General features: G+C 46.1%; 7 protein-coding genes across 7 annotated transcripts; 4 read left to right on the top strand and 3 right to left on the bottom strand.

The window, feature by feature from the left end:
- Positions 1-1,690: 1,690 nt before the first annotated feature.
- Positions 1,691-2,019, top strand: LOC142134158 (histone H4). The gene has a single exon (XM_075194496.1). It carries the CDS (start codon positions 1,708-1,710, stop codon positions 2,017-2,019), a length of 312 nt encoding a protein of 103 aa, XP_075050597.1. The 5' UTR covers positions 1,691-1,707.
- Positions 2,020-2,607: 588 nt separating this feature from the next.
- Positions 2,608-5,350, bottom strand: LOC142134164 (histone H3). Its single transcript, XM_075194501.1, has 2 exons — positions 5,239-5,350; positions 2,608-3,139 (listed from the first exon to the last, which is right to left on the bottom strand). Exon 2 carries the CDS (start codon positions 3,124-3,126, stop codon positions 2,716-2,718), a length of 411 nt encoding a protein of 136 aa, XP_075050602.1. The 5' UTR covers positions 3,127-3,139; positions 5,239-5,350; the 3' UTR covers positions 2,608-2,715.
- A 557-nt stretch (positions 5,351-5,907) lies between these two features.
- On the bottom strand, positions 5,908-6,518 carry LOC142134163 (histone H2A type 1-like). The gene has a single exon (XM_075194500.1). The coding sequence runs from the start codon at positions 6,501-6,503 to the stop codon at positions 6,111-6,113; it is 393 nt and encodes a 130-aa protein (XP_075050601.1). The 5' UTR covers positions 6,504-6,518; the 3' UTR covers positions 5,908-6,110.
- Positions 6,519-6,798: 280 nt separating this feature from the next.
- On the top strand, positions 6,799-7,348 carry LOC142134160 (histone H2B 1.1-like). Its single transcript, XM_075194497.1, has one exon. It carries the CDS (start codon positions 6,820-6,822, stop codon positions 7,198-7,200), a length of 381 nt encoding a protein of 126 aa, XP_075050598.1. The 5' UTR covers positions 6,799-6,819; the 3' UTR covers positions 7,201-7,348.
- Positions 7,349-8,703: 1,355 nt separating this feature from the next.
- LOC142134162 (histone H4-like) lies at positions 8,704-9,015 on the top strand. The gene has a single exon (XM_075194499.1). The coding sequence runs from the start codon at positions 8,704-8,706 to the stop codon at positions 9,013-9,015; it is 312 nt and encodes a 103-aa protein (XP_075050600.1).
- A 1,280-nt stretch (positions 9,016-10,295) lies between these two features.
- On the bottom strand, positions 10,296-10,733 carry LOC142134157 (histone H2B 1.1-like). Its single transcript, XM_075194495.1, has one exon. The coding sequence runs from the start codon at positions 10,727-10,729 to the stop codon at positions 10,349-10,351; it is 381 nt and encodes a 126-aa protein (XP_075050596.1). The 5' UTR covers positions 10,730-10,733; the 3' UTR covers positions 10,296-10,348.
- Positions 10,734-11,027: 294 nt separating this feature from the next.
- LOC142134161 (histone H2A type 1-like) lies at positions 11,028-11,487 on the top strand. The gene has a single exon (XM_075194498.1). It carries the CDS (start codon positions 11,044-11,046, stop codon positions 11,434-11,436), a length of 393 nt encoding a protein of 130 aa, XP_075050599.1. The 5' UTR covers positions 11,028-11,043; the 3' UTR covers positions 11,437-11,487.
- Positions 11,488-11,889: the final 402 nt, after the last annotated feature.

The raw sequence follows: 11,889 nt of genomic DNA, 5'->3' as shown, positions 1-11,889 counted from the left end.
GTGAATGACAGCGAGGGATCATGTGATCCCTCCACACATGCGCTGTCCAGCTCTGCTCTTCGGACCAGAGCTGACAGCACTGAAATCTGACAGCACTGAAATCTGACATTTATGATAATAAGCGCCAGCTTCAGCTGGCGTACATTATCAAGACAAGTTTCCCCCAAAAAAATAGTTTTTTTCGGAACATGTTAGATTACGGCCAAGAGAAGTCACCATACTATTCGGTGACTGCTCCCAAAAACGTAGAGGAGTGCAAAGCAGCATATATCCACGATATCTGCTACGATGCACCCTTTATAAATATGCGGAGGACACAGAGGGACCTTAATTTCACGGTAAGAGCACTATTGTGCTTTCTTAAATATGCCCCATTGGCTTTGGAAGTGCTGGGACGTCCCCAGCCTGCTCCCCTAAAAACATCCCTTAGGTGCTGCACACACCGGCCACTAGTACTTGTGACATTGAAGGGGCATCACTCAGTGGGACATATCTCCCAACTGTCACCGAATCAGGACAAAAGTCCTTAAATGTGGGACGGCAGGACTGTCCCTCCAGAATCAATTGCTTCCATGGTGTTGGTGGTTATCACGTTGAACAACCCAGCCAGTGTGGTAAACAGCCCGGCTGACATGTTGATCTCATCTGGAGGGACAGATCGCTGCTCGGTATGTTCTTAGTATGTTGATCACTCCCATGTGAAACAGGCTTGTAAAACATGACAGATCCTCTTTAAATTACACCCTTCATGTATGCAGTGAGGCAGCCATGTTGTTTCCTGAACTAATATTCATGAGAATACAAGATATCAAGTGACCAGTAGGTAGTGACCACTGAGGCCTGAAGTACAGAGATTCCTCTTGTTCCTAATTAATTGATGTTGCACTGAAGGCTGCATTGTTCATGTATATTGGTTTACCCCCAACATGTCTGTATCCACTGTGTGCAGGTGGAGACCACTGTAAGATGCAGTTTGACTTGTGATCAAAAACTTGTTTATGTATCTTGAGAGATCTCAAGCTATAAAATTAATTAAAAATAATATATAGTAATATGTGTTTGTTACTTTGCAGCCTGTGTTACAGAATGAATGGACAGTGCTGAGTCAAGGTACCTTCAATATGGGCATGAGAGGCTGCAAGCAGACTAAATATACATCTCAACTATGCCCAGCACCCTGCTCTTGGTGTTGAAAAATAATTAAGAGAAGGAATTTGATAAAGCCAGAGAAGTACACAGATGCCAGCGAACATATTTTGCTCAGCTTACTTTGTAGAGGATTAGTCTTTGGGTTTTTACTACAAATACTACATTGTGAACTATCATAATGATTATCTTGTAGCTTAAACCACTAGAATGTTTTACATTTACATAATATGCAGTCAAACAACCAAAAACCGCGCACACAGCCATGTACAATCGATCAACTAAAGGAGACATTAAATTGCTTTACTTCGTAAGCTATACACTGCAAACAATAGGAGCGACTGAGCGGGAATTTTAAATTCGCAAACGGTTGAGCGCTCAGCGAATCAGTGATAAGGGGGGAACCGAAGCCCGCGTCACACAACGTACAAAGAACCGCTGCCTACTGGACACGCCCCCTTCCTCTTATGTCCCCTATCAGGTCCGACCCAGCTGCATAAAAGAAGCTTGTTGCGCAGCTAAACTGTATCAGTTGGAACATTTTTGACTGAAAGTTACATCATGTCTGGACGCGGTAAAGGAGGCAAGGGGCTCGGGAAAGGCGGTGCTAAGAGGCACAGGAAGGTTCTCCGTGATAACATCCAGGGCATCACTAAACCAGCTATCCGTCGTTTAGCTCGTAGGGGAGGTGTGAAGCGCATCTCTGGGCTCATCTACGAGGAAACCCGCGGTGTCTTGAAGGTCTTCCTGGAGAATGTGATCCGTGATGCCGTCACTTACACAGAGCACGCAAAGAGAAAGACTGTCACAGCCATGGATGTCGTGTATGCCCTGAAACGTCAGGGTCGCACTCTGTACGGATTCGGAGGCTAATTTCTTTGTCTATCCCATTACAAACCACAAAGGCCCTTCTAAGGGCCGCCCACTATGTCTGTAAAGAGCTGTACGACTAATGTCCAGGACCGTGAGAGGTTTAGCTCCCTAATATCACGTTACACACACACCTATGATTACTTGTTTCTGCACAATACTGTGATTATCGACGCCATCGTTCAGTCTGTAATTTATATTAGCTATAATGGGGCCACATCGATTTCATCCCGTGTATAAATTGAGCGGTCTAATCTGTTTACAGCATGCGTCTACTAATTTATACCCCCACATGCTGCTTGCCATATTTGGGTGGATGTGCAAGTGAATCACTACCCCGGAACCCGCTTGCTCTTTGGAGCCACCCACCTTTTCCCGAGATATTGTGTAAAAGGCTGTTGGCTTTGGGAGGGGAATGTTGACGGATTCTCGTGAATTGCACAGTATTACCAGAGGGAACAAAGGAAACGAGTCAGACGTGGACAACAACGGCCCAGTGTTAATTATCTAATCGCGCTGATCATATAGAATATGTGTAATTAGAATCCACATCGGCAAACAAAATGCAGAGATTTTACACATAGATAATAACTTCTGATTAAAATGTTACTACACAGAATAATGCTGCAGCTCGTTTAGAGAAAGATTTGGTGGCTCTGAAAAGAGCCTTTGTGCTGTGTGTAAGTCAGTGCCGAGTCCTTATGCCCTCTCCCCTCGGATCCTGCGGGCCAGCTGGATGTCTTTGGGCATGATGGTCACCCTCTTAGCGTGGATGGCGCACAGGTTGGTGTCCTCGAAGAGCCCCACCAGATAAGCCTCGCTGGCCTCTTGCAGAGCCATGACAGCCGAGCTCTGGAAGCGCAGGTCGGTCTTGAAGTCCTGGGCGATCTCCCGCACCAAGCGCTGGAAGGGCAGCTTGCGGATCAACAGCTCAGTGGACTTCTGGTAGCGGCGGATCTCCCTCAGAGCGACGGTGCCTGGCCGGTAACGGTGAGGTTTCTTCACACCACCGGTAGCTGGGGCGCTCTTCCGGGCGGCTTTAGTTGCCAGCTGCTTGCGGGGAGCTTTCCCACCGGTGGACTTACGAGCGGTCTGCTTGGTCCTGGCCATAGTTCTACTGATTCTATAAAGAATATAAGATGCAGATTCTTAACAATCCTATTTATACAGTGTGCTGCAATGCAATTGGATGAGTTAAGAACGCCCTTCAAATTGATTGGCTTAAAAACTGCGTCTTAACTTTCAAAATGCCCGCCTAAATTCTTTGCTTATTACTTGACTCGTAATTTTTAATATTATATATTATTATAACTTAAGAAGGCCTGGCAAGCTCTCGAATTAAATGATGTGTAATAATAAAAAATTAAGTGTTTCCAGTCACGATAATTACAATGTATGTAAAAAAGCTATCCACATTGACCACACGGGGGTGCCATTGCATCACATTCAGCGAAGACGAGAGGGATAATAACTAGGGATAGTAAAAGGATTCGAACCACGTCAGGGAATATAATCACTTTTGTAGATCTATATTTATGCCTTGTTGATAATGACAAACACGGGTTTTAAATTATCGATCTGAAATCACTGTGCAATTATTTGTATTTGTGATCCAATGTTTTCCTGCTCTTCTTGGAGTCTCCACGGCCGAGGCCTCTGCTGGAGGCTTTGATTGTTTCAGACATTTTTCCCGCACAAAACCAAACCACTGGTGACCTGGGGTCACTATATATCCGAATACGTAGGTGGCTATAATAGCCCTGGACAATGCCTTTTCATTACATCAGGTGGTTTGCTTAGCAAAAATTCGATTAATGTCCCCTTCCTCCCAATGCCAACTGAAGGGGATGAAGGGAAGCTGGACAAGTTACCAGCAGTTCCCGCAGACCGCAAGGGGTTGTTGAGATGACCTGAACACAACAAGCTGTGTTTGTCTGTGAACATCTGCAGTCGTTTCTACCTGTGGCAGCTGACTATCTCAAGCTCTAGGCTGCTGGTAATCATCTATTGAGAGTTATCTGGTAGGACCCTGCCATTAATGTATGGATAAGAGAGATGAGACCCGTTGTAGATGGTAAAGAGGTCGGATATGTTTTTAGTACCTTTGATAAGCTTACTCAGCAGCAAATGTCAGCACATGATTTACAGCTGACAAGCTGGAGAACGAGCAGACACTATCATATGTCCTATAAAGGTCTCATTACTTCCCTCAAAAGAAACACAAAAGAGATCGCAGACATCCTGGAACTGCAGAGAAGGAATAGTGGGCGTGGCTTCGCTATCCACCAATAAACACAGCGGCTGGTTCTTTATCTCAGCCAATGGCCGCATATCCCTGAGCTGTATATAAATTCTTGGTTGAACAAGTCCTACAACTAAACGTGTCAGTTTGAGCATAGAGTCATAGTCATTTGTATTGGAGGATGTCTGAGCCAGTCCCAGCCGCAGCGCCTGCTGCTCCAGCAGAGGCCCCCGCCAAGAGTAAGCGGCCCAAGAAAGCAGCTTCAGCAGGATCCATGAAGAGCAGCAAAGCGTCCGGTCCCAGCGTGTCTGAGCAGATTGTAAAGGTGGCAGCTGCATCCAAGGAGCGTAATGGGATTTCCCTGGCCGCTGTGAAGAAAGCTCTGGCTGCCGGAGGATACGATGTGGAGAAGAACAACAGCCGCCTGAAGTTGGCGATCAAGAGCTTGGTGACCAAAGAAACCCTCATCCAGGTGAAAGGCAGCGGTGCCTCCGGCTCCTTTAAGCTGAACAAGAAACAGTTGGACAGCAAGGACAAGGCGGTGAAGAAGGCAGCAGTGGCCAAAGCCAAGAAAGTATCCAAGTCCCCCAAGAAGGCTCCGAGCGCATCCAAGAGCCCTAAAAAGGCGAAAAAACCGGCAGTTGCCAAGAAGGCTGCAAAAAGCCCAAAGAAGCCAAAAGTCGCTGTGAAATCCAAGAAGGTGGCCAAGAGCCCGGCCAAGAAGGCAGCGAAGCCTAAAGTGACCAAGAGCCCGGCCAAGAAGGCGGCTAAGCCTAAAGTGGCCAAGAAGGCAGCGAAGCCTAAAGTGACCAAGAGCCCGGCTAAGAAAGCAGCGAAGCCCAAGAAGACAGCTCCTAAGAAGAAGTAAAACTGCAGATCCGCACTCCGGTGCCCCGTTACACAAAGGCTCTTTTGAGAGCCACCCACTCGGTCTTGACTGAGCTATAATGTACCCCCCCCATCCATCCTCTATCTTTTACCCTGTGGTGGTGACTGCTTCTGGCTCAACAAAGCAGATGTGAACCCCTTATGGTCCCCGGTAACAAATACCTCCAGACATCTGACTAGTTTACACACACATTGATAGTTACATACACATAACGTCAGTGCACCGTGACAATGGTTATTTTCTATAAGCAATTATGTCGCTCTTCTACACCCCGTGTGTAGCTTCATAAACCGTTTACTGCCCCTGAACAAAATGAGCAAAGGACGGAAACTCCTTATGTTTATATTACGGGATTATTTTCTTACTAGGTCATACGCTATACAACTGCTACCTATTGGACGGTTATGTCAGATTATTTAAATCCAGTGATTATCATCAAGTATTTGTTATCGACACCATAGGAAGCTTGTATTGGTCTCCGATTCACTGTGCTGACAAGTGTCATACACCGTAGTAACGTATCTCTTATATACTATTACTGTGTGTAAATCAATACTACCACCGTGTGATCAGTAGTGACGTCTGCCGTTTATCAGATACATTGTAATTTTTAAGATTGTTTACAATAAATGGTTTTCTAGTCTTTCAACTTTAATTCGGGAGCCTGTCAGGTCTTACGTAGGTAAAATTCTAATAGTAATATTATCGCTTCAGATTTAAGTGGTAAGCAAAATATAAAGCAGGCGTTCTGAAGGACGCAAGGAATATTAAATGAAAGTTTGAAGGACTGAACAGCAGAATCTGAGGAGAAAAGGCTGTTTCTCGTCTAGCTCAATAGTAAAACTGTCAGTGAGCTTCCGACTATCCAGATAAAGCAATAAGTAATGTATAAAGCTCTCGCAAGAAAATGTGGGTGGCCCTGAAAAGAGCCTTTGTGTTGTGGGGGTGTCAGTGGGGAGTAAATCACTTGCTCTTAGCTGCCTTGTGGCTCTCGGTCTTCTTGGGCAGCAGCACGGCCTGGATGTTGGGCAGGACGCCTCCCTGGGCGATCGTCACCCCACCGAGCAGCTTGTTTAGCTCTTCATCGTTGCGCACAGCCAGCTGCAGGTGGCGGGGGATGATGCGGGTCTTCTTGTTATCACGGGCGGCATTTCCTGCCAACTCCAGAATCTCAGCCGTTAGGTACTCGAGCACGGCGGCCAGATAGACAGGAGCTCCGGCTCCCACACGCTCGGCATAATTACCCTTTCTCAAAAGACGGTGAACACGTCCAACTGGAAACTGAAGCCCAGCCCGAGATGAGCGAGTCTTGGCCTTAGCCCGGGTCTTTCCGCCTTGTTTGCCTCTACCAGACATTTTCAGTTGCGTATTTCGTAATAAACTACTGTGATTAAACTCCTCCCTCATCCTTTTATTTATACCTTTCAGTGACAAACTCCTGCATCTCTGATTGGTCTGTTTTCGGACTAGCCAATGCAGCTGATGTTCAGGTATCCACCAATCCGTATAAGATAGAGGTGGGTATGATATTGAAACACATCACATGACATGACTAGCCAATAGCATATAGAGCTGGATATAAGTCTTATTTACATGGGCTGCCTATAAATAGGGCGATTGTGGGAGGTGCAAGTAATAGTCGCTGACTCACTGACCAGTATTTGTTTTAAGAATGCCTGATCCAGCAAAGTCTGCTCCTGCGGCCAAAAAGGGCTCCAAGAAAGCCGTGACCAAGACCCAGAAGAAAGATGGGAAGAAGCGTAGAAAGACCAGGAAGGAGAGTTATGCTATCTACGTGTACAAGGTGCTGAAGCAGGTCCACCCTGATACCGGCATCTCCTCCAAGGCCATGGGTATCATGAACTCCTTTGTTAATGACATTTTTGAGCGCATCGCAGGAGAAGCCTCCCGCCTGGCTCACTACAACAAGCGCTCCACCATCACCTCCCGGGAGATCCAGACCGCTGTGCGTCTACTGCTGCCCGGTGAGCTGGCCAAGCACGCCGTGTCTGAGGGCACCAAGGCCGTCACCAAGTACACCAGCGCCAAGTAATCTGCAAATTCCTCCTTTCCGAGTTGCCACAAAGGCTCTTTTAAGAGCCACCCAAATCTTCTTAATCGAGGCTATGACACTTGTTGGATCCCGCTGCTCTTTGTGTTCCTTGCAAACACAAGCCCACGTGCAGCTCTTACTGTCCGGGTACCCGTCTATAAACATAACGTGTTCGCTTTCAGCAAACATGAATGAAATGCCTTTTAGATCTCGTATGTCAGTAAATCATTCTGTCCTTACCTTCTGTTACCAAACTGCACCTGGCTGCTCTCTAACTGCCCCGTGCTCCCTGCTGCATCTAGGCGGCTAGAAGGAACTCTGACCCGACTAGTATCAGCTGCCTGACCGGTATTTAGCGCCTCTAGAGCAGGCTGTGCTGTCCGGGCTTCTCATTAGAAATCTGTTGACCACTGGCTATAGTTCTTCTGCAGACCAGGTACCGGTGCCAACACAACATATTTAATTCTGTCGGCTCTCATAAAGCATACAATATACATTAGTAACAATACATTGTGGCACATACACTGGCGAAACTAAGGGAGGAATAACCTTTATTAAAACACAGTGGTGGTCACCTCCCAGTCATCTGCGGACTAAATGGGCAATCCCGGATAGCCAGCAAGCACAGAAAGGTCTCAACCTGGACACATTTAAGAATTCTAAATGCGTGAAATTAGACATTACAAACAAGGTACTTTCAATATGGGGTACAGGGATTGCTGAACAGTCAGTACTGCCCAGCATCCTGCTCTCGCCACATGAGAGCGTTACTTCACCAGAGCTTGCGGTGTTTTGAAAATAACCATTGAAGTCCAGTTGTTTTTTTTTATATCTTTATATCATTGCAGATGTTGCTGTCATTTGACATACACTAGGCTGGTTCTACGCTTTAAAAAGTCAATTTCAGGCAGAAATCCTCATTCTAATGCATTATTCAAATAAGTCATATTATGTTTAGTGTTTTTATTTGTGGCTGCAGTTAAAAATGTACAGAGCCTGTCACTAGTAAATTCAAAGGTATTTAAAGGAATACAAGATTAGATCCAACTGAAACACGACAGATAACTACACTGCTACCACCTTATATTACAAATATATTATTACTTTCATCATCAATATATGTTAACAACCGACCAGTGTTATAGATTGCAGATTAAAACTCTAAAATGTGTAATTTCTACATAATAAAATGCCGTCACACAACTTGAAAAAAACAGACAGATAACCATTCAGCTAAAATGAGAAACTAAATTAAATAAGATCATAAGCTAAACACTACAATGACTATAAGCGACGCGGCGGGAATTTTAAAATCTTTAACGGCTGCTCGTTCAGCCAATCGGCAAGGGGAACGAAAGCCACATGTAGCAATAATTATCAAATGACACGCCCATTTCTTCCTCTATACTTTGTGTCCTTTCAGGTCCGACTTAACTGTATTAAAGAAGTTTGCTGTACAACCAATTCACATCAGTTGATTAGGCAACGCCAGCAGTGCAAATCATGTCTGGACGCGGTAAAGGAGGCAAGGGGCTCGGGAAAGGCGGTGCTAAGAGGCACAGGAAGGTGCTCCGTGATAACATCCAGGGCATCACTAAACCAGCTATCCGTCGTTTAGCTCGTAGGGGAGGTGTGAAGCGCATCTCTGGGCTCATCTACGAGGAGACCCGCGGTGTCCTGAAGGTCTTCCTGGAGAATGTGATCCGTGATGCCGTCACTTACACAGAGTACGCAAAGAGAAAGACTGTCACAGCCATGGATGTCGTGTATGCCCTGAAACGTCAGGGTCGCACTCTGTACGGGTTTGGAGGTTAATTTCTCTGTATCCCATTACACACAAAGGCTCTTTTAAGAGCCACCCACTCAGTCTTCAAAGAGCTGTAAGTTTACTATTATGCCCATGATTACTGGAGGAATAGGTCTGTAGCATTTTAAGATACTACAGCATATCACCCCACGGCTTTGTTACACGTAGATCCAATACATGAGTGAATAGTGACACCATCACTCGCAGCCTGTTCTGAGTGCGGGAGTTACACCGCAGACATCCGTCTCAACCATTGTATAAAGTAGGCGAAGACCACTAATCTATGCTTTTACAACGTGTAGTCAAATGAGCGTAAATCCCAGCTGTGGAACGGGTTTACATGTTGGGGGACGAGTACAGGGAAACGTAACCAGGAGACTTTCAAAAAATACAAAGCAACATAATAAACGGGGTAATAATACAAAGGGTGTCATAGCATCGATTGAGAAAGACATTATATTCTTCCTGCCCCATACCAGCCAAAATGAAAAAATATTGATTACCACCTCGTATCCAGAAGCAGTGGTTCTTTCAGGGTGGGTTTCCCACAGGAATTGAGAAATACGTATCCTGGGGAAATTATAAAGACTCTACAGGGAAAATCTTGTGGCAAGACCCTAGCGTACCATCCCCCTATCCACGAACTAATTGGTAATGTGAGTGTTGCAATGGTGCGTTAAACATTTTCTCTGCACATATGTCAGCACGGAGGGAGGAGACTGGGAGAAGACCCTGCAACAGCTCCTCTTTACATTTAACGAGGTATCTCAGGAGTCCACCAAGTTTTCTCTATTCAAGAGTCTATATGGGCGGCGAGTGATGCATCCATTAGATACGAGAAAGCTGGGAAAGCCCCTTTTTCAATCGCTTAGGTCTCCACTATGTACGGTTTCGGAGGCCAATTTCTTTGCCATGTTGAAAAACAAAAAGGCTCTTTTGAGAGCCACCCACTCAATCTTCAAAGAGTTGTAGTATGTCCATGTCCTAGAGCACAAACATACCCCCATATACCACTTATTTCATCTAGATTCTACGCATGGCAGTTTTAGAACATCTATTACTCAAGACCTGTTATTCACGTTATTAAAAGACCTTGGGCTGCACAGCGTTACAAATATCGGCCCTTACATGATCTGAAGGGAAATGCTAGGCAGTGATTAAAGCGTAAGGAACAATATGTGGGGTATTGCAAGAACGAGTAGCTTGAAATGTGATGGTTTCGCGGAGATACAAAACACCACAAAGAACATGCGGGATCTAGCAAATGTCATAGCCTCGATTGAGAAGATTTGGGTGGCTCTTAAAAGAGCCTTTGTGTTATCTTAGAACAGAGATTGCAGATTACTTGGCGCTGGTGTACTTGGTGACGGCCTTGGTGCCCTCAGACACGGCGTGCTTTGCCAGCTCACCGGGCAGCAGTAGACGCACAGCGGTCTGGATCTCCCGGGAGGTGATGGTGGAGCGCTTGTTGTAGTGAGCCAGGCGGGAGGCTTCGCCTGCGATGCGCTCAAAAATGTCATTAACAAAGGAGTTCATGATACCCATGGCCTTGGAGGAGATGCCGGTATCAGGGTGGACCTGCTTCAGCACCTTGTACACGTAGATAGCATAACTCTCCTTCCTGGTCTTTCTACGCTTCTTCCCATCTTTCTTCTGGGTCTTGGTCACGGCTTTCTTGGAGCCCTTTTTGGCCGCAGGTGCAGACTTGGCTGGTTCAGGCATTGCAATAACAAGATCTCGACAGAGTGTAAAGAAACTATTGCTAGCACCGCCCACAATCGCTGTATTTATAGGCAGTCTATGTAAATTAACCTTATCTTCAGCTCTAGGCGCTATTGGTTAGTTCTGTCACGGGATCTTTAGAAAAGCTATACCCCTTCTCCCTGTGCTGATTGGTGAGTGCCCGAACATTTTTGTCACTGGCCAGTCTGAAAACGGACCAATCACAGATGCAGTCGTTTGTTTTTCGAACATATAAATAAAGGAATGAAGGCGGAGTTTGCTACTCGTGTGTATTGAATTAACCTGAGCATAACATGTCTGGTAGAGGCAAACAAGGCGGTAAGACCCGGGCTAAGGCCAAGACTCGCTCATCTCGGGCCGGTCTTCAGTTTCCTGTTGGCCGTGTTCACCGTCTTTTGAGGAAGGGGAACTATGCTCATCGTGTGGGAGCCGGAGCTCCTGTCTATCTGGCCGCCGTGCTCGAGTACCTGACGGCTGAGATTCTGGAGTTGGCTGGAAATGCCGCCCGTGATAACAAGAAGACCCGTATCATCCCCCGCCACCTGCAGCTGGCTGTGCGCAACGACGAAGAGCTAAACAAGCTGCTCGGTGGGGTGACGATCGCCCAGGGAGGCGTCCTGCCCAACATCCAGGCCGTGCTGCTGCCCAAGAAGACCGAGAGCCACAAGGCAGCTAAGAGCAAGTGATTTACTCCCCACTGACACCCCCACAACACAAAGGCTCTTTTCAGAGCCACCCACGTTTTCTTACTAGAGCTCTATACACATTACTATTCGTTTTATCTGGGTAATCAAAGGTTCCCTGGTAGTTCTACTTTTGAGCCAGATACGGTTTCCCACAATTTAGCTGTCCCGTTTCATACACATTTTCAGCTCTAAATTATGCACGTAGCCTTTATTCTCATTGGAACTGCTCCATGGATCCTTTCAACCACATATATCAGCGGCTTCGTGTAGTAGAAAGCAGTGAGATGGGGTCTCACTTGCTGTAGAGAGAGCATTAGGTGGCTCCGAGAAGAGCCTTTGTGCTGTGTATAAAGGAGTGACGAGAAGCTGCTCTTTCCCCTTAGATTTCGAGGGCCAGCCATTCAAAATTGATTGATTTAAACACATTTCATTGGCTCTTTCAAATGCGTGTAA

This window comes from Mixophyes fleayi, unplaced genomic scaffold, assembly GCF_038048845.1.
Source record: "Mixophyes fleayi isolate aMixFle1 unplaced genomic scaffold, aMixFle1.hap1 Scaffold_4056, whole genome shotgun sequence".
NCBI lineage: Eukaryota > Metazoa > Chordata > Amphibia > Anura > Limnodynastidae > Mixophyes > Mixophyes fleayi.
Note: the sequence above shows the minus strand (reverse complement) of the source record. Positions and strands in the feature narration are given on the sequence as shown.

What these genes read in the sequence shown, in the direction of transcription:
- LOC142134158 (XM_075194496.1), top strand. Translation starts at nt 1,708, where the DNA reads ATGTCTGGACGCGGTAAAGGAGGCAAGGGGCTCGGGAAAGGCGGTGCT.
- LOC142134164 (XM_075194501.1), bottom strand. Translation starts at nt 3,126, where the DNA reads ATGGCCAGGACCAAGCAGACCGCTCGTAAGTCCACCGGTGGGAAAGCT.
- LOC142134163 (XM_075194500.1), bottom strand. Translation starts at nt 6,503, where the DNA reads ATGTCTGGTAGAGGCAAACAAGGCGGAAAGACCCGGGCTAAGGCCAAG.
- LOC142134160 (XM_075194497.1), top strand. Translation starts at nt 6,820, where the DNA reads ATGCCTGATCCAGCAAAGTCTGCTCCTGCGGCCAAAAAGGGCTCCAAG.
- LOC142134162 (XM_075194499.1), top strand. Translation starts at nt 8,704, where the DNA reads ATGTCTGGACGCGGTAAAGGAGGCAAGGGGCTCGGGAAAGGCGGTGCT.
- LOC142134157 (XM_075194495.1), bottom strand. Translation starts at nt 10,729, where the DNA reads ATGCCTGAACCAGCCAAGTCTGCACCTGCGGCCAAAAAGGGCTCCAAG.
- LOC142134161 (XM_075194498.1), top strand. Translation starts at nt 11,044, where the DNA reads ATGTCTGGTAGAGGCAAACAAGGCGGTAAGACCCGGGCTAAGGCCAAG.